The 20506-nt window shown below is 37.5% G+C and overlaps 2 protein-coding genes across 12 annotated transcripts in view; one reads left to right on the forward strand and one right to left on the reverse strand.

The window, feature by feature from the left end:
- Positions 1–3534: 3534 nt before the first annotated feature.
- Positions 3535–11243, forward strand: LOC6585802 (protein Gawky). 5 transcript variants are annotated; one of them, XM_032732901.2, is made up of 10 exons: positions 3535–3634; positions 5060–5769; positions 6490–8075; positions 8142–8510; positions 8579–8854; positions 8915–9096; positions 9172–9313; positions 9375–9571; positions 9640–9907; positions 10081–11243. In XM_032732901.2, the coding sequence occupies exons 2-10, from the start codon at positions 5289–5291 to the stop codon at positions 10858–10860; spliced, it is 4281 nt and encodes a 1426-aa protein (XP_032588792.2). In that variant the 5' UTR covers positions 3535–3634; positions 5060–5288; the 3' UTR covers positions 10861–11243. The 5 variants fall into 5 exon arrangements, with proteins under 5 accessions (XP_032588792.2, XP_043862974.1, XP_043862973.1 ...); XM_044007039.1 differs by having other exon boundaries at positions 9384–9571; XM_044007038.1 differs by lacking the exon at positions 3535–3634 and adding an exon at positions 3651–3721.
- Positions 11244–19298: 8055 nt separating this feature from the next.
- The window catches only part of LOC6585803 (uncharacterized protein DDB_G0283357), a 30780-nt gene continuing 29572 nt past the window's right edge, over positions 19299–20506 (reverse strand). For all 7 annotated transcript variants that reach the window (XM_032732962.2, XM_044007068.1, XM_032732963.2 and 4 more), the window contains one exon: positions 19299–20477. In XM_032732962.2, the coding sequence (XP_032588853.1) occupies positions 20317–20477 (161 nt within the window). In that variant the 3' untranslated portion in view covers positions 19299–20316. The remainder of the gene's footprint in view (positions 20478–20506) is intronic.

Genomic DNA, 20506 nt, shown 5'->3' on the forward strand with positions numbered 1-20506 from the left:
TTGTTTTTCTCAGCCTAATTTGAACACTTCAGATTTATAGTGTACAATGGAGGACAAAAGTATTTTGACAACACATTGCAAAAACTCTAACCGCTTATTTCTGCGTGCTGAGAGAGGTAACGGTGCCCAATATATTTTTCAGAGAGAGCAAACATAAAAAGCTATAAGTGCCCAAAACATTGCAGTGATAACATAACTCATTATTTTTCTATAATTATTTGCATGGCAGATTGTCATTCTTTGGCTAGACAAAAGTATTTTGACATTCCTTTTCCAATTCATTGTCGGTAATTCGCTTGGATTAAAAAATACGTGTTTTTATTTTACTAAGTTATTTTTGGCGTCCTCTTTAATAATAGCCATCATTTGATCATAGTTTTCGGTAAAATATGCGCAAACAACGTGATTAAGTGAAATCTTTAAAAAATCGATCGGTCACGAAGAATAATGCGGGTATTTCCGTGGAAAACCTTACAACCTTACAAAATGCACCTTTATAAGCAATTTACTACTAAATTAACAAAAAATAAAAAACTGATTCGCTCAAAAAGGCCAGATCGGGAAGATCATTCAAAAAACCCGGTAGAAGGCCGCATCATATTGACAAATCTTAAAGAAAATGTGCGGATTTCCCTAACAGTCATGTCGATTAAACCCAAAAATAATCATAAATTATCAATAAGTAGAAAAACTATCACAAGTCGGCGAAAGAAGGCCAATTTTTCTACGTTATAGATCTTCCCATACCCTTAATATCACTATAAAATATCACTATAATATATTTATTAAAGCCATACGGGGTAGTCTGTAAAAAACTGTATTTCAAGCACTAGAGACTTGTGCTGCTGAATATACATACATTTGAGCATTATGGTCACGTTATAAAAGTTTCAAGAAGATAGTTTTACTGCAAGAGAAATTATTCAGCAAATATATTCTCATACTATTGTGTATGTGTCTGTAAAAGAACTTCAGGAGAACAGGGTTCAGGGTATCTCCTTACTAGGAGATAGTCTCGACTAGATCACTCTTACTTGTTTAATAATACGGTTGCCATGCGTCCTGGAATTTCGGGACATCTCCTGCTTTTGGACGTAATGTCCCGATGTCCCGACCTGACACGAAATTGTCCCGGTTTCCTGCTGTTTCAATAAAAAAATTCGGAAGTACCGTTTTTTGCAGCAAACGTACACGCGTGCTGTGGGAAGAATTAAATATAGCTCATTTCCTGTATGCGATTCCTGAGCACAATGCAAATTGTGAATGAGTTTTGTCCTTATTAAATACGCAGTGGTCAGACGAAAGAAATATGAAAGTTACTGGTGGAGAATGTTAAAAACATACTTATTGTTTTATATAATTTGGTGGACATAACTTGTTTTATAACATATTGATGGATGAATGTTATGTATGTTGGGAAAAATAGACAATGTGGAGAAGTATGTGTTGTATAAGTTGTTGTTGTTGTTGTTGACCGTCCCAGATGGTAACCCTCATTGAGTGAAATATTTTATAGACGGGTGCATGTCAGCGAAGGAGTTACGAGTCACAATGAATGGGAATCAAGAACAAGGAGGTTGCTCTGAGCAGAATCGTTTGTTTACATACATATTAGATTAAATTTTATGGTACTCTTACTGAATTGATTTTGTGTATAAAGTCAAGCAAAGTAATTACTCGCTTTGAAACCTATCATTGTCTTTATATAATAAAACCAGTAAGACTCTTCCACCCTTCAAGCCGATATTCTAATCATTCTGCATTTCTTTTATGCACATACACATACACATGCATCAACACGCACGCATAACCACGCGCTCTGCCATCTGCGCAGTAAGCAGCGTCGCGACGCTTGGGCTGCGCTGCAATGCACTATGGGTTAAAAGTCCATTTTTTTTTTGGCATAAATCCATATTTTTTTTTTTTAGTATACGCCAACTTTTTTTTAATTCCTTAAGAAACTCTTCGTCTAAGTTAGCTGATTCAAGGTTGCATAGTAAATCGAAAAAAGCACGGGATGCTTGCAAAATTTGTTTCAGTTCTGTGATTTATCCCCCAATTGTGAAAACGGTTGCTATTGTGTATTTTTAGATAAAAATAGGGTTGTCGAAAAATTTTTAAGTATCGTATCAATGATATTTAAAGTTTTAAAAAATTTCTAATTGCATGTAACAAAAAAAAAAAATCGATATATCAATATTTTCCGATTTTTTTTTTTCAATTTTTTTCCCAGAATAAATTTATAATCCGTCCAAAAGAACAAGGATTATAGGAATAAGTATTTTTTATTTTATTATCCAGTATTCGGTACTCAAAGATTTAAAAAAAAGAAACGCGTTTCGTGATATGAGTATCCATAATACGACTTCGTGAGTCACTGACAACACATTTTATTGCCGACGCAAGTCGCTCCGAAGGCACCCACCAGGGGCGGTTAGGCAACGCAATGCGATCTTCGACTACCACGGAATACTATACCCGGTCAGGCACTTTAAATGTGCTACTTTCTCCACGCACCGGACAGGCATGTTGTCTCTGCAAATCATAAAGACAATAGCTTCTAATATATCTCTTGTATTTTTCCATTTTCTAAAATGAAGAAAAAGTTAATAAAATCCAGATTACACGTTTTGTTGAATTGTTTGGTTTTCACCAGAATTCATCGAAACCTAATTATTTAGACAAACGAATAAAAATTAGAATCTTTAAATGATGTGTAAGTACTTACCTTTTTATACCCTGAACCCATTTTCAATGGGAATCAGGAATGTATTTTCTATAATTTCGATTTTTGTTGTAATTTATCCCCACCCCTGTATCCACCCTCTCACCAACACCTTTGTAAAAGGCGTATTTCAAATACTAGAGACTTGTGGTTTGGCAGATACACGTACTTTAATGTTATATTAACGACCTGATAGTTTGATGATCATAGTTCATCAACGAGAAACGTTATTAAACAATTAAATTTCCATAGTAAGCCAACACTGCTGCCAATACGTGTTTATACTTGCATCCCTAAGTTTTTCTGTGCGTGAGTATGGGTGTTTCTTGTGTAAGCAAAAAGACTCGAAGAAATATTTTAAAATATAAATTCTTCGAAGGGTTCAGGGGATTTCGTAGTCGAGCAGTCTCGACTAGAGTTTTCTTACTTGTTTTTTATTTGTGGCTATTATGATAATTATAGTAGAATCCGGTTATAGCGACACTCTAGGGACCGTCATTATACCCGAAAGGCACTATAACGCTATAAGTTTGCTCATAAAAGTTTGTCGCTATAACCGTACAGACGCTATAAGCGGAGTCGTTATGACCGGAGTATACTGAATTTCAATGAATAAAACAATCTACATATGTGTGAAAAGTGTAAAGTTTTTCAAATTGTAAGCAATATATATATTTTATGCAGCTATAGTTATCACTTTTTATATTTACGTTAAAACTTTTTTAAATACGTATTTCTTTCGTGTCCGTATTACGTTACTTTATTTTTAGCCTGCGCAATGCCTGTAGCTTTGTGACGTTACGGTATATTACTTATTTTTGGTATTTTCACATTCCCAACTGGTGGTCACACATATTCAAAGAAAAGAGTGAGCGAGAGCAACGATCGGTAGAAGTGCGTTTTAAATAGGTAAAAAGTACAAACTAAACCCATTTTAACAGTATAATTATAAGACTTGGAGCTCTAGAAAGTGTTTTAAGACTGTGCTCAAATTACGTAAGAAAATATCTTTTAACATGCATAACCGCAAATCCTCATGGATAACTTAAGTCTAACACATGTATATACATACATAAAAAATATGCACATATTTACGTCTCTTTCATGTTCATAAGTTAGAAAGAAATAGATAGAATTTCAATAAAGAGTTGCCACGTTTTAATTATTTTATATAAGACAATAATATAACAATAATGCGTATGACAATGTCCACGTACTTATGATTGTAATTATTAAATAATATTTAAATATTTGTTCAAGATTTATTGACCTGATTAATTTATTTATATGGAATATCCATAAAAGTGCAAACTCTTATAAAATGGGCAAGGTGGCAACATTGCGCGAGCAGCCATTTATGCAGTAGTAAATTGTCCCGTCCCATTGAGCGTGTGGTTTGATAATTTTCTCACTGAAAAATTAATTTTCCTAGTTAAATCAGTATTCAATGATTTTATTTCTATTATATATTAGTTGAATTGTGCTAAAAAAAAAAATTGTCATAAAGTGTAATTGAATTTGTCTGTTCGAAATATCGTTAAATTTCTGTGCAGCACAAATTTATTTTCGCATGCAGATGTTCATCAAAAATTTTACATACATACATACTTTGTGAAATCGAAGTGGCTTGGCTTTTTTAATACAAACATACATGCAAATGTATGTGTGTATTTGTCTTTCTATACACCTACCTAACTAAATATATGTGCAGAAAATATAATTTTAATCGATAAATTAAAAAAAAAAAAACAAAACTTAATATTTATTAATATATTAATGTGCCATAGAATAGTATCTTTCATAGTACAATAGTCGAAAAAAAAAGCAAATGAAAATTTGAGCATGCAAACAATATTTAATACGCGACCACTACCAATATAAATTTTGATTGATTTTTATATGTTGAAATGCATAAAAAAAAAAATGTATAAAATATCGCATTTATGTGTGAGTGTGCTATAGCATATTTGTTGATTCTTTATGCGTATAAATATATACATATATGTATATGCGAGTGGGCTTGTGCGTTTTTGAATGTTTTTTGTGTATCTGCAAATGTATGTGTGAACAAAAGTACAGAGTTAAAATAGGGTGATTGCGTCAATGACTACTGACCAGAGTTGTCATGTATGTTTATTACATCCGGACAAATGCACAGCCACATGCATATGCCTATGATTACACTGTGTATACTTTTCTGCTGAAGTGTAAATATGTATTTTTTTAATCAAAAAGTGCTCGGCCTACTGACAAAATTAATAACATGAGTTTAAGCATATGTAAATTAATATGGCAAAGAATGTTCTTATATACGACCGCAATATTTTTTTTCAGGCAATATCAACAAAGATCTGTGTTTCGGATATGTATATATCGATTATAAAGAAGCAAATATAGTTTAACAATTGAAAACAAGATTATTATCAACAGCCGTAAAAGTTCATTTAACGACAATGACGATGATGACAATGCTAATACAAATATAGTCAAGACTGGATGTGAAAATTATAGGAATGCGCCACATGCTAGTCCAGCTAAATATCAGTTAAAACAATTGTACACAATGCGCGAGGCGCTTTTCTCACAGGATGGCTGGGGATGCCAGCATGTTAATCAGGATACCAATTGGGAGGTACCCAGTTCCCCGGAGCCAGCCAATAAAGATCCATCGGTGCCATCGATGTGGAAGCCAAACATTAACAATGGCACCGATTTATGGGAATCGAATTTAAGAAATGGAGGCCAGCCACCTGCCCAACAAGTGCCAAAGCCATCATGGGGCCACACGCCGTCGTCCAATTTGGGTGGTACTTGGGGCGAGGATGATGATGGTGCGGATAGCACAAGTGTTTGGACTGGTCAATCATCGAATAGTGCAGCTTCCAATGTTCCTGTGGGCGCCAACGTCCCGGGCGTCGGATCTTCAACGGCGCCCCAGTGGGGCCAAGGCGTCGGAGTTGGAGTGGGTGTTGGAGTTCCCTTAAATACAGCGGGAAATAATAGTGTGCCAACAACTGGCGCACTGCCTGTTGTCGCACCTGGATGTAAGTATGATAATATCTTCTTAAGCAAGTTACATACATATCTTAGATCAGTGCCTTTCAAATAGTCATTAAGCCTCATCTCCATGAAAGCATTAACATCGATAACAAACAATACTTAATGCTTATAATTAACATGCTTTTTATAAATGTGAGGTGGATCCACTTACAATGGATCAAGTTAGATTTCTGTACTGGATGGATAAATGCATCTAATGGGTTAATGTTGCAAAAAAGATGAGTTGACTGGTTGGAATGTCGGTTATTTGAGAGGTTGAGGGGATCTCGTAGACGAGCAGACTCGACTAGAGCAGTCTTACTTGTTACTCATTGAGAATGATAATTTATTTCAAGTTTCCAATCAAAGCATTTCAAATAGTGACTTAAACAAAACCATTATACCTTGATTTCCCATTTTCAATGGGTTCAGGGTATACAAATTGGGTAGCCTTTCCCATATATGCCTCTGGATGTTATCAGACTTCTAGTGTTTAATTCGTCTAGAACAGTTAGTTCAATAGAATAAAGGTCATACATGTATAAAGGAAGCGTAATATTACTGGAGGATCAGATATGAGCAGGGCTCAGAGTATATACTTGCACACTTCATAGTCCATGACTAGATTACTATTTCTAGTTAGTTTCCTCAACTTACATTTTTTTCACATTCGTTGGTTTTGCTTTAGAAAGTTTATTAATATAATATCTAACGATTTGTAATAGGTGGAAGTAACGGAAATAATTTAAGTGGGACTGGAGCTGTTGGAGGAGGAGCTGGAGCTAATGTTGGTAATACTGGCAATGGCTGGGGAGATCCTCGTGATATGCGACCGTTAGCTGGAGCTGGTGGCGGTGGCCCTATTGACATTCGAAACGTCGATCCGCGTGACCCGATAACAATGCGTGGGGTTGGGGCACCAACTGGGGATCCAAGGGATTTACGCATGATTGATCCAAGGGATCCGATACGCGGCGATCCGCGTGGTATATCGGGTCGTTTAAATGGTACATCCGAAATGTGGGGCCATCATCCACAGATTGCCCACAATCAAATTCAAAATATCAACAAAATGGTTGGCCCTGTTGTAGGCACTGCTGGAGCGAATATGACTAACTCAAATATTGGTCCAGCTGGCGTTGGCTCCATCTCAAGTAACATTGGAGCACAATGGGGTGCCGCGCCACAAGCTGTCGTTGGCGGCGGCGGTGGTACTGTTGGTGTTGGAGTTCCAAAGGACTTAGCGAAGCAAATAACAGGATGGGAGGAACCATCACCGCCACCACAACGACGAAATATACCCAATTATGATGACGGAACTTCACTATGGGGACAACAGACGCGTTTACCCGGCAGCGGTGGCCACTGGAAGGATATGACGGACTCGATGAGCCGCAGTCATTTGATGCGTTCCCAAAATCCATCGAGCCAAATTGTTGGCAGTAGTAATGTGCCCGGCGGTGTTGGTGGGAATCCAAATAACACAATGGCTGGAGTTGTCGGGCCACAGTCCCGATTGTCGAGCACAGCCGGACCAACTGGAGGAGTTGGAGTTAGTGGACAGCATGGCAAAGCGGATTCTGGTGCCATGTGGGTCCATCCAAATAATAGTGGAGCTGCTAGTGGAGGCCGAAATGCTCAACAACAAGTCAGCTCCTGGGGCGATGATAGTCACAATGTTGGTGTCGTTGGTGCTGGTGGTGGAGGTGGCTCTGTCGGCGGCAGCAATTGGGTCGATGATAAGCAGAACAGTTCACTGGCTCAAATTGGCGGAAATTCCACATCGTGGAGCGACTCTCCGTCTGGTGGCGTAGGATGGGGCAATAAACAAAACAAATTATCAACAACAGGTGGCGCCTCATCTGGCTGGAGCAATCCTAACACAGTTGGCGGCAATGTCGATGGTAATGATATATCTTCGGACTGGCCACATGGTGGCGCAATCGTTGGTAAAGCACAACAGCAACAGCAGCAGCAGCAACAACAACAGCAGCAACAGAAGCTTGCTGGCATTAATGTTGGAGTTAGCATACTTAACACAGATATTGTTAAGCAGAGCAAGCAATACAGAATTTTGGTGGAGAATGGCTTTAAGAAGGAAGACGTTGAGCGAGCATTGCTGAATAGCAATATGAATATTGAGGATGCAGCTGAAATGTTGCGTGCCAATACAAGTTCGTCAGTGGCGGCAATCGATGGCTGGCGCCGTCACGATGAAGTACTTGGTTCCTATGCTGATCATTCAAATACTACGAATAGTGGTGGATTTCCACAACGTTATCCAGCACAACCTTCAATGTCATTCCCTCCGGTAAATATGGAGAATATACATAATTTTTTCTTTCCTATTTGCTTATTTACCTTTGCTAAATTATAGAATAATCTTATGACGAATATGAGTGGGACAGCTGTAACTGGTGGCAACAATCCAAATATGGCTGCATTGCAAGTGCAAAAATATTTAAACCAAGGAGGTGGACCTCCACATGGCGTTGCGCTTGGGCCACAATCTGTAAACGCATCAAATGCATCGGTTGTTGGATTCTGCCAAAATCCACCGAATTCAGCGCCAGCGGTCAATATGGCATCAAATGCTAATAATCAACCATCGGGCCAGCATATTCGTATGCTTGGCCAGCAAATCCAATTGGCCATACACAGTGGCTTTATATCCAGTCAAATTTTGACACAGCCTCTAACACAAACAACGTTAAATTTATTGAATCAACTACTCAGCAGTATAAAGGTAATTTAACACCACACAGTATATCTTTTGTAAAATCATATGTCAATGATTTCATTTCTGCCATTTAGCATCTTCAAGCAGCACAGCAATCACTTTCTAGAGGCGGCAATACCAATCAAATGGTTGCCAATTTAGCAATCGCCAAATATAAACAACAAATTCAGAATTTACAAAACCAAATCAATGCACAACAGGCTGTTTATATAAAGCAGCAGAATTTGCAACAAAATTCACAGCAACAGCATCAATCCGGACATTTGAATAATTCTGGAAATGATTATTTAAGAAATCATGATGCGATCGCCACACTACAAGGAAACTTTCCGGAGCTTAATCTTAATAAGGTACGTTTGTAAATGTATAAATAATTTAATTATGATTTGCAAATTATTTACATTTTTTAGCCAAGTGGCTATCAGGGTGCGCCTAATCAGCAGTCCCGCTTAAATCAGTGGAAGCTTCCAGTATTAGAAAAGGACACCATTGCAGCAGATAGTACTGATTTTTCGCGAGCTCCGGGTGCAACCAAGCAAAATTTATCTAGCAACTCAAGCAACATGGGACCATTGGGTCTACAAAATGATGGGTAAATTGAGATGCAATATTATTTAATGAGCCTGTGCGTAATTGACGTTATTCTGATTTACCACGCTCTCTATAGTACTTGGTCTACTGGACGCAATATTGGCGATGGTTGGCCAGATCCATCAATTGATAATGAGAACAAAGACTGGTCAGTTGCACCAACAGCAGCTGCGTATACCGACCTGGTACAGGAGTTTGAACCTGGCAAGCCATGGAAGGTAACTGTAGACTTGATTTCTTATATCCAATAACTACCCAAGCAGAAATTGATTTTTTAAGGGTTCTCAGATCAAAAGCATTGAAGATGACCCAAGTATAACTCCAGGAAGCGTTGCTCGATCTCCATTGTCCATTAATCCGACGCCAAAAGATGCTGATATTTTTTCCAATACTGGCAAGAACTCACCGACTGATCTGCCACCATTAAGTTTATCTTCGTCAACGTGGAGTTTTAATCCAAACCAAAATTTTCCTAGGTATGTATTAAATCTATATATATATCCTAACAATTCTGTATATATCTAACAATTCTGTATATATCTAGTTGGTCAGACAACACTCAACAATGTGCCACCTCAGAACTCTGGACGAGTCCTCTCAATAAAAGCTCATCCCGAGGACCTCCACCAGGCTTAAGCACAAATAAAGCGGGTGGCGTTACGGCTACTACAGCACCATCTCCTACGGTCGCCGGTAATTCCAACGGCTGGCTACCAAATCGAAGTGTACCCAGCACTAACACAACTTGGACTGGAGGCAACGCCAGTTCATGGAACTCGAGTTGGTTGCTTCTAAAAAATTTAACTGCTCAGGTATGTGAAAAATTGTTCTTGCTATTATGTATCTATATACATCTATGTGGATCGAAACCGGGCAAGCACCTCCAACTAGACAATACTGATACTTGTATTTTAAAATAAATTATATCATTAATGTAAATAATAGATAAGCAAGATTTTATACCGTACTTATTTTGAATTTACAGATTGACGGCCCTACATTACGAACATTGTGTGTGCAACATGGTCCACTTGTTAGCTTCCACCCATACTTAAACCAGGGGATTGCCTTATGTAAATATACAACGCGTGAGGAGGCTAACAAAGCACAAATGGCGCTCAACAATTGTGTGCTTGGAAACACAACGATTTATGCCGAATCGCCGAGCGAGAACGAGGTGCAGAATATACTGCAGCATTTGCCACAACAACAACAAGCTCCGTCCACCACAAACGCTGGCAGTGCAATTGTTAACAGTGGCACTGGTACCACTGGTGGTGGCAGTAGCTCTGGTGGCACAAGCTTATCTAGTGGCAGCAATAGTAGTAATGGCAATGGCAGTGGCGGCAACGGCGGCACCAACAGCGTATCAAATCCTGCCGGTTCGATCGGCGTGCCCAGCAGCAATGCCAGTGGAGCTGGTGGGGGCTCGGTCGGTGGCGGCAGTGCAGGTGGTAACAATAATAATAGTAACGGCAGTAACAATATGAGTCAATCAACTATAAATGGTGCTACAACAAGTGGTGGCAATACCAATACCAAAAGCGTCGTTACCAACAACACGACCGGTGGAAGCGTTGGCGGCAACAATATGACAACAGCCATGACTGTTGTTGGCCAATCAAATGTTGTCACTGCTGCGACCAGCGCCAATTCGACGTGGCGCCAAACAACTCAAGCTCTACAGGGTCCAAATAGGCCAGCCGGTAGGGAAGCAGACTATGATTATATATCTCAATTCGTTTGTTCCATTGTTGATGATTAGTGTGATGATGATAGTGATGATGACGATGATGATTGATTATAATGTTATATGTGGCGAGACAATGGCATAGTTTTTCTGTCTATCCAAAACTCATACACATATACTAATATATATATATATATATATATATATATATATATATATATATATATATATATATATATATATATATATACTCACACATATTTGGAAAAAGCTATGTTGTTGGAAGCGTATACACACACACACCTTAAAAGTGGATCGATCGACTGATAAACGAATGGACTTAGAATTTTTGTATGCCTGTAGATTTATTTTTTCTTCATCGTTCATAGTTCTTAGGGATGTATTTATGTAAGAAAAATTGATATATACATACATACAAACATACATACTTTTGGAAATGATACTTGAATTATTTAATTACACACACACAAACTTTCCTTTCTAATCGTATACAGTGCAGAGTATATATATGCGAAATGTTAAATTTTAATTTTTTAGATTAGCAGCAGTTACCCACAGTACTTTTATGCATATATATATATATATATATATATATATATATATATATATATATATATATATATATATATATATATATATATATATATATATATATATATATATATAGTGTGTGTGTGTGAATTTGAAAAGACATCCATATGTATCTCTCGTTTGTTTAAGTATGTACTTCGTTCCATAAATGTTTGAAAATTTTACTATTTTCTTTGTATTTCCGAAAACAAAAATATACATGGAAAAGCAAGCACTCTGAAATTTACCTGTGTTATATACATATAAATAGGAAGTTATAATCAATTGCGGTTTTGCTTTCACTAAGCATTCCCACCGAAAAAATTCGGTTAAACATTACATAAACAAATTAGATCACAATAAAAACAAAAGTTAATTAGAAAATCAATTTGCATTTGACAGTGTATCTCTATTTGGGATGCATGTGTAAATATATATATATATATATATATATATATATATATATTACTGGGAATGTTACCCTCTCTCTATCTCTGTCAATCTTTCTCACACACCTTACATTTACGAAATCTTCTCAGCCATTTCGAATCATATGGTCGCAACAGTTTTGTTGGTTGGAATTAACAAAGCTAAAATATCAGCTATATTATAAATTTATAGATTATCAGCCCAATTTCTATATGAGCATTGCTTCCAAGCATAATTTTCTGAAGAATATTCGATCTATTGATTTGCACTGGCGATCGCTTTAAAAACTGATGCTTATAATGCTTCTAAAACATTCGAGATCAGCTCAGATAAGTGCAGTTAGATTCGATACTATATGATATTTGATATGGGTATTTGCTGGTCGGCCACAGACTATAGTTTTGTTATCTTAACTATGAACAACTATATGAGCTCAGAGACTTATACATAAGTGTAACTCAGATAAACGTCAACAGTTATAAAAGGTATGTAAAAAAAAAATATGCAAGACTTCTTAAGCGAATAAATGAGATTGTTGATGGCTAGATAGTTGCACACCGGTGTTCCTTCGGTTTCCTGTCTGCCGTTTAAATGAATACAAAGAACGTTATTTCGAATTCGATATTTATCGAGACTTTCGATAAATGTTGTAAATTTGTATTGTAGTAGATTTAATTAGCTGTATGTGGTGATTAATTCTATCCACAAATATCCTTATCATATATATTGGGTTAATAATTATAATTTGTATCAGTTCAATTTTCCCTGCAACATCAAAACTTTGCCAATGTATGAAGTACATATTATGTACGTCTGTGGGCACCAAATAAAAGTATGTTTGTATGTATGTGCAAAGTAAAAAATTAAAATTACCGACTTTAATTTAATTAAAAAAAAAATTGATTGGGTTTTCCGGAGATATATGTATGTACATATGCTGATTGCGTTTGCTTTGCTGTGAAGGTGTTAAGCGTTATTGGTTCACATATGTATGTGTACATGTTTAAAACTGTGATTTCAATCAAAATAAGAAAAACCAAAACGAGAAAAGAACAAAATAATTCTTTCTGTCATATGTATAGAGATAGAGATAGGAAAATTGCAACTGGACATATTTCAAAGAAGTAACTAATATATAATAATATGCTTGCATATGAGTTCCATCACTAACAGAATAAGAAGACCGCATATTATGTGAACATTTATTTGCCTACATACATATGTACGTGCGTGTGTGTACGTGCGCTCACCACTAATGAGACAACAATATATAAATATGAGTATGCAGCCAGATTAAATGCTCATGTGTGTGTATATGTATGCATGTATATGGTCAGCAGTTTTATTTACATGACTTACATGTGAATATATAATGCTCATCACTAATAAGAACAGCAATGCTCACATTAATGTTATACGCGAAAGTACATATGTGTGTGTGTATGTATGTATATACATGTCCAGCGTAACAATATGTAAAACCGACACATGTATGTATACTTACGAATATTTAACAATAGCTGTTCACAAAAATTAAAATAAGCAAGGGATACAATTTACCATTAATATGAAAACCAGAATAATTATTTAATCTATAGTATAAATGTGTTATCTGTGTAATTTGATTAAGTGCATACAACTATTACACAGTTTTAATGATCAGAAATTATATATATATATATATATATATATGTATATATATATTGGTATCTTTTCAAATATATGTATATGTATATTCAGAGTCCAATGCACTTAGGGGAAATCAGTTATTTATTTAAGAAACAACAGAGACAATTTATCACATACATAATTCACATACTTATATCTTATTTGACGTAAGTCTTAAATAAAAATATATATATTTAATCAAGTACAAATGATGATATACTAGTGGACAGCATATTTAATTTTGAGTGGCACCGATTTAAATCTAATGGAGATGTGATCGCGGCTCTAGCGTCGATGAACGATGATACTATATGTGACGGTGTAATCGATATTTAAATACAGTTGGGATATGTCGAACAGGATTCGTCAGAGTACAAAATGATTGTTCAACAGAAGCAGTGTTGCGAAATGTAACAGGCAGAAGGAGGCGTGGCAGACCCCATAATGTATATATATCTTGATCAGGGCAACGAGCTGAGTCGATTTAGCTCTGTCCGTCTGTCCGTCCGTCCGTCTGGCCGTATGTTTGAACGCGTCGATCTCAGAAGATATAAGAGATAAAGCCTTGAAATTTGTTTCCCTAGGTCCGTGTATAGCACACGCATATCGAATTTTGTCCCATCGATAACTTGTCCCATATTAAGCCAACACTGCAGTCAATGCATGTTTAAGCGAGCGTCTGTGTGTGTGCGTGTATGTGTGCATATGCGAATAATTATTGAAATATCAGTTGCTCGAAGGGTTCAGGGGATCTCGTAGTCGAGCAGTCTCGACTAGAGCTTTCTTACTTCTTTGTTTACTGAGTAATTTCGTATTTTTTTCTTTTTTCTTTAATATAGTTTTATTGCAGCTTTTGTCTTAAACTCTATAGCGCATTTATAAGGATACCTTAACTAATGAAGTGGCTAAATGCCTTTATTACTACGAATTACGTTTACTACTTTAGGTCACTTCTCGGGTCCAGGGGGTGTAATCTTTTCAGCCTTCTGTTGATGGTGTTGGTGGATAAATTGGCTGCAAGCTGGTTTGGGTGGGCGGATATTCTGTCCGCGTGCCCAGTGCTGTGTCGGCCAATGAGCTCAGCAATTGTCGGCATCTCGAGGTCGGTGTGCAGGGCTTAATTTCTGACGAACCATTCGGCTCCGGTCCAAGTCTTTAGTGCTTTGTTTTGTGTGGTTTGAACTTTGTTAATGTGAGTTCTTGCAGCAGACCCCCATAAAGGCATTGCATAGGTGAAGACAGGAGCCACTACTGCGTTGTATATATGCCTCTTACTTCGTAGTGACAGAGGGCTCTCGCTTCTTAGCATCCAATCGAGTTTTTTTAGTTTGAGCTTGCACTTTTTGACTGTCTCAGTTATGTGCGGGCCATAGGTCAGTCTCTTATCCAGAGTGACTCCCAGGTACTTCACCTTGTTTGCCCGTGGTATTGGAGCTCCTAGAGTCACTTCGGGGCAGGCTCCCCTTCTGGTTGCAGCATGTCGCTGTTGCTGGGAGGCAACGGCATGTTGCGGTGTAGAGTGTGTATAATGTTGGGCCAAGCACACTACCTTGGGACACGCCTGCTCTGACTGGACGACTCGATGATTTAGCCTGTCCTTTTAGAACCTTGAAGCTTCTTCCTGATAGATAGGAGGCCAGCAACTTGAAGTGGGGGACAGGTAAGGCTTTCCTAATCTTGTCGAGGAGACCCAGATGCCACACCCGGTCGAATGCCTGCTTGACATCGAGAAAGACTGCGGAACAGTATTGCTTGTTCTCGAACGCGCCTAAAATGTGGTTGATCACTCGATGCACTTGCTCTGGCGTACCGTGCTGTCTCCTGAAGCCAAATTGATGCTGTGGAATGGTACTTCTTAAACTCAGCTCGTTCAGTGGTCAGCAAAGGCTTCGGCCTGCACTTCATCTCCAGTAAGCCACACACCAGTAGCACTCAGGATGGGGTGACGACGCAGAGGTTGCCTTTTCATATTGCGCGTAAATCGCCATAGCTGTAATTCCGCCCCAGCTGGAGTATCTGCTCGTTCAAGCGCCTCTCTAATACGCGTACATTGCATATGAGCCAGGGCAACTTTGAGCTGTCTGGTAGCTTCGTTATATCTGCTTTTGTCGCTGGCTATACGCGCTCTGATCCAACGGCTCCTTGTCCATCGTTTGTACTCAAGCAGATTTTGAACGTGCGGGGTGAGAGGAATGCTGTAGTGCGAGTGCATTTGATTGTGAGCAGCCGGAGCTGCTAGCAGCGCTGCCTCTGTAATAGCATCTTGCATTCTGTCTTCTGCAGTGCGGAGTTCTATTTCCGGGTGCAGTGAGGAGTGTAGAGTGAGCTTAAAGATTGCTAGATCCGACCCAGCGGGAAGAAGGCGTTGTCTGATCGGGAAAGGTTGAGGGTGAGCGTGGACGGTGACTATCAGCGGATGATGATCAGAAGACAGATCGAGGCATTCTTCAATGCTCAAGAGTCTGTCACATATTCCTCTGTAGATAGCGAAGTCGAGTCCTAGACTGCTTCGTTATCGTAGTTTTTTCAGATGACGCTCTGTTATTAAGTTATTATCCCCTGCACCCATTGAAAATGGGAAATCAGGGTATAATGGTTGTGTGAAAAAGTTTGTAACGGGCAGAAGGAGGCGTGGCAGATCCCATAAAGTATATTCTTGATCAGCGTGACGAGCGGAGTCTATATAGCCCTGTCAGTCTGTCCGTCCGTCCACGTGCGTTTGGATGCTTGTGTATGCATGTGTGCGTAAAAGAAGTAAATAGCCCTCAAATACATAACGCAAATACATACATATGTATATATGTATGTATATACATATATGTATGTAAGTCTGCACGCATAGCATCAAGCACTCCAGCCTTATACATCGCTCATTTTTATGTGTGTATGTATGCACGCATAAACGTGTACTCTGGCATATTCGAAGAATCTCAGTTGCGATTGCTTTGTCTTTGCATTGTTTTTGAACTTCCAGCCTACGCTCAAAAATGTGAATATTATAGGATATTTTTCGATTTGCCACGCCCCTAAAGAGGTGTTACAATTATTTTTGGGGCTACCAGTAACTCAACTATTCAAATTTGAAGCTTCTAGCTCTTAAGCTGTAGGAAAAATTTTGCAGTTTGCCACGCCCCCTATGGCCGGACATACATCTACCATAGTTCGTTGGACTTTGGTGGTCAACCCGCGTATATATGTATACCAAATATCAGGTCTCTAGCATCAATAGTGCCTAAAATATAGCAGAATTCGAAAAATTACTATATCTTCAGGTCAGATTTGCCACGCCCCTAGTAGGCCTAGATGTAAAATCGGAAAATGCATTTTCCGATATACCAGAAATCATGTTAGTTGAAGAGCTAGAAAGCTGAAATACGGAATATAGATTCGAACAGCATGCTTTTTGTTTACAGTGCGCATGTTTAGCACACTATATTATCAATACTCTAAAGACAACACATACCAATGAATTTCGTCTTAAAGAGAATTTTATTCTCTTCACGACAAAAAAAAGTTTTGCTCTATTTCCAAAAACAACAACAATATGAGTAATTTATTCGAACAGATGACTTAAGAGATACAAAATTGACCAGTATTAATTCGAACGCTTCGTAATGTGATTTACTATCATACTTAAAACAATAATTTAATTAATATTAGAATCGTGTAACGTCGCCCTTGGCCTATATTACGCATTCAACTCATTTTGGCATCGATTTAACAAATTTTTGCGGTGCTCTTGAGAAATTGAGTCCCACATCTCTTGCAATTTGAATTTCAAATCAGAAATGTTTGTTTGTGGCTCATTTCGAAGCTTGCCTTTTATTGATGGTGGCTAATGCCACCAAATATTTTCAATTAGGCTTAGTCTGGGCTATTTTATGGTCAATCTAAAACCTCCAATTGATTCCAGCCATTTTTGGTTCGTTTGGCTGTGCGCGATGCTGAAAAGCTCTGGTATTGATGGCCGAAAACTCTCTTTTAAAATATGAATGTATTTTTCAGCATTAACCATCCCTTCAATAAAATGCAGTTTTCCTAATCCTTTGCCAGACATACATATGTACATCGCCATACCATAGTGCTCGCAGGAAACTGTACGTTTTTAAGGCAGACGGATGACACCTTTTCTCGCATCGCCAACACTAACATCAAATTTAGCTTCATCGCTAAATATGATGGTATCCCATTGCGTTTGAGTCCTAGACATCCTTTCCCAACCCCATTGCAAACGTTTCTTGTTCGACGAAGCGTAAGCAAAGGTGCTTCCTTGTCATACGAGTAAGATAAGTTATTGGGTACGATGCATAGGTAATAACAAAACATATTTTATAAAAACCATATCCAATAGTTTTAAAATACAATCGCGTCCGTTCTGGCTTGACAGTTTTGCCAATTGTCTGCGTCCACTCAGGAGCCAAATTTCTTAAAGATTGGGACGATCAGCCTTAAGAATTTTGGCCAGTTGTCTATTGTCGCGGGGTTTTATTGCTAATTTTCGGCCTCTATTCGCAATAATATTTTCAATATTCCCATTTTTTTTTTTTTTTTTTTTTGGAAATTTGTTATCACCCCATGCACAGACGATCTAGACACATTTAATTGCTTGCTGATGTCCGCAAGTGTCCTCCCAGACTTAAAATAATCTCTAATCAATACTCTGATTTCGTTGCAAATAGGCTTACCACTTACCATCGTTGCTAAACTTTCACCCATCTGCACCAATTTTTAAATTTTTGCATTCTGTATTGCTATATTATTCGCAGACTATAACTAGAAAATGATTCTGTTGCATTGGTATATAGTGATAATATAGTGTGTTAAACATTGCGCACTGGGCTCGTATACTCGGGCTGAGCACCCAAGACCAAGACCATCATGTCCGCCCACAGGGGGCTTGGCAAACCGCAAAAGTTTATACCTCCTAAAGTATAATAGTATAATTTGGATAGTTAAGTTACTAGTAACCTTCTCTATCGATGACCCAAAAATAATAAGAAACTGAAAAACTGAATTTTGTACACTACTTAGCTACCAAATTGCCCGACTGCAACGTTCTTATTTGTGTTAGTATGCCACTACTTCAAAAGGGCGTATAACTTATTTTTCGCAATTCGCGCGCTGCCATGGGCGCTACGTCCTCCAGGTACGCCAATGCCAATAAAAATGTGGAAGTGTATGTGTGTGTGAATTCAGAAAAGGAGCGAAGAATTATTGGCATACAGTTCGATTGAGTGATTAGTCAAAGGGTTCAGGGGATCTCTAGAGCTTTCTTTATTCCATGAACACACACACTCTCTCTTTCTCTCTCTCTCTCTCTCTCTCTCTGTCTCTCTCTCTCTCTGTCTCTCTCTATTGTCCTTCCAATATATACATACTTGGGAACGCGATCCCATTTCTTCCCCTTTCAGTAAATATGGTTGATTTTGTATTTATAGATATTGTGTTTCAATTGTTTACTATGTGTATGTATTTATACAGAATTTGGTTTGTGCTTTCTTAATGGGCCATCGGGCGCCGTTAATGAGTTACATCTAAACTTACATTTACGAGTACAAATACAGTTCGATGTATACATCATCACTTAAGATATTCGAATATATGTAGGTGGTGCGGTAACTTAAATGTAAATCAAAATATGTAAATGTATGTATATGCACTTCAAGGAGTTCGCAGTCTAATTAAAATGTTAAAGTAAAGGTAAAACATTATTTAAACAACTTTTTATTTAATTTATCGAAAATTGTAACATGGTTTTCGTGATCAATAAAATGAAGTACTTCAACGTAGTTTTCGTCTTAAATGCCTTTTTCACCCAACTTTGGAGTTTTTAATAATTAAATAATAAGATTGTAATAATCGAAGCGCTATTCGGAGCTCAAGGTAACATTTCCTGCGCTCTTGCGGAACCCACAGCAGTGCAAGTTGAGGGTAGATCAGTATGTACAATTGAACATAATATTTATGTACATATACAAATAAAATATGAAAGTTAGTTATTCACCATAATCGTGTGCGTACATTTGTTATATTATTATTAATTTAAGTCTAGCATATTAAAATACACGCGATTTACAAGTTTTTGGAAAACTTGCATTGTAGAGTTTTTGGTTGAGTTTCTCTTAGTAAAGATTTTGGTTTCAATCCTTTAATTTACTTCATTTTTTTAAATATTTATTTTTAACTTATTACTTTTGTGGCATTCACAAAATAGGGAATATTGCTTTTCCCTCGCATTTAGGATGTCGGATTTAAATTCAATGTCCCCTTTTAGCAATTTGATTTCGGAGACTTTTGGAAGATACTTGCGTTTCTTGCCTTATTTTCTCACGCCCACAAAGGAGTATGTAAAAACTTGAAACATATCATCGGTCATTGACAAAATCCAATATATTATCTTTTCACTTGGTGAACAAGTATCAGACGACTCGTTCAACTGCATGAATTAACGTCCTGCTTGTTTTTTTTTTTTTTTTTTTGTCTTAATACTTAATAATACAAAGTGTAGGGCTTTGGTTCATCTACCAAAATATATGTTTTAATGCAAATGAGCTAATTATATTGAGAATTGTCCTCGTTGAGTTCTTCAGTTCATCGTCGATTAAAAAATAACACTTGGATGGGTTTTCTTTTCTTCTAATTTTGCTCTTACCTACTCTTGATATAAATACCGACTCGTACAGTTAGATATCAATATATACATATGTATATATGTAGTGATAATATATAGAGTGACTGTACGAGTAATAATGTGTCTTACATATGTATATGTATAGCTACATATAAGTTTCTTTGGAACAACGATTAAAATTAAAGGATTTAAATTTAGATCTTTTGGTACTACTACACAAGAAATATATCTGATGTCTCTGATTTCGTGCACGCACTGCCTGTCGGCGATGCTGCTGAAACCAAAGAATTAGCTCTGGTAGCAGCTAGCGGCGAGCGTAAGTCCTGATTGAGAGATGCCTGATTCTGACCGCCTTCATAGTAGTACGATGAATCTGCAACAAAACATATATATATATATGTA

Source organism: Drosophila mojavensis, unplaced genomic scaffold (genome assembly GCF_018153725.1).
Source record: "Drosophila mojavensis isolate 15081-1352.22 unplaced genomic scaffold, ASM1815372v1 contig_151, whole genome shotgun sequence".
NCBI classification, from domain to species: domain Eukaryota; kingdom Metazoa; phylum Arthropoda; class Insecta; order Diptera; family Drosophilidae; genus Drosophila; species Drosophila mojavensis.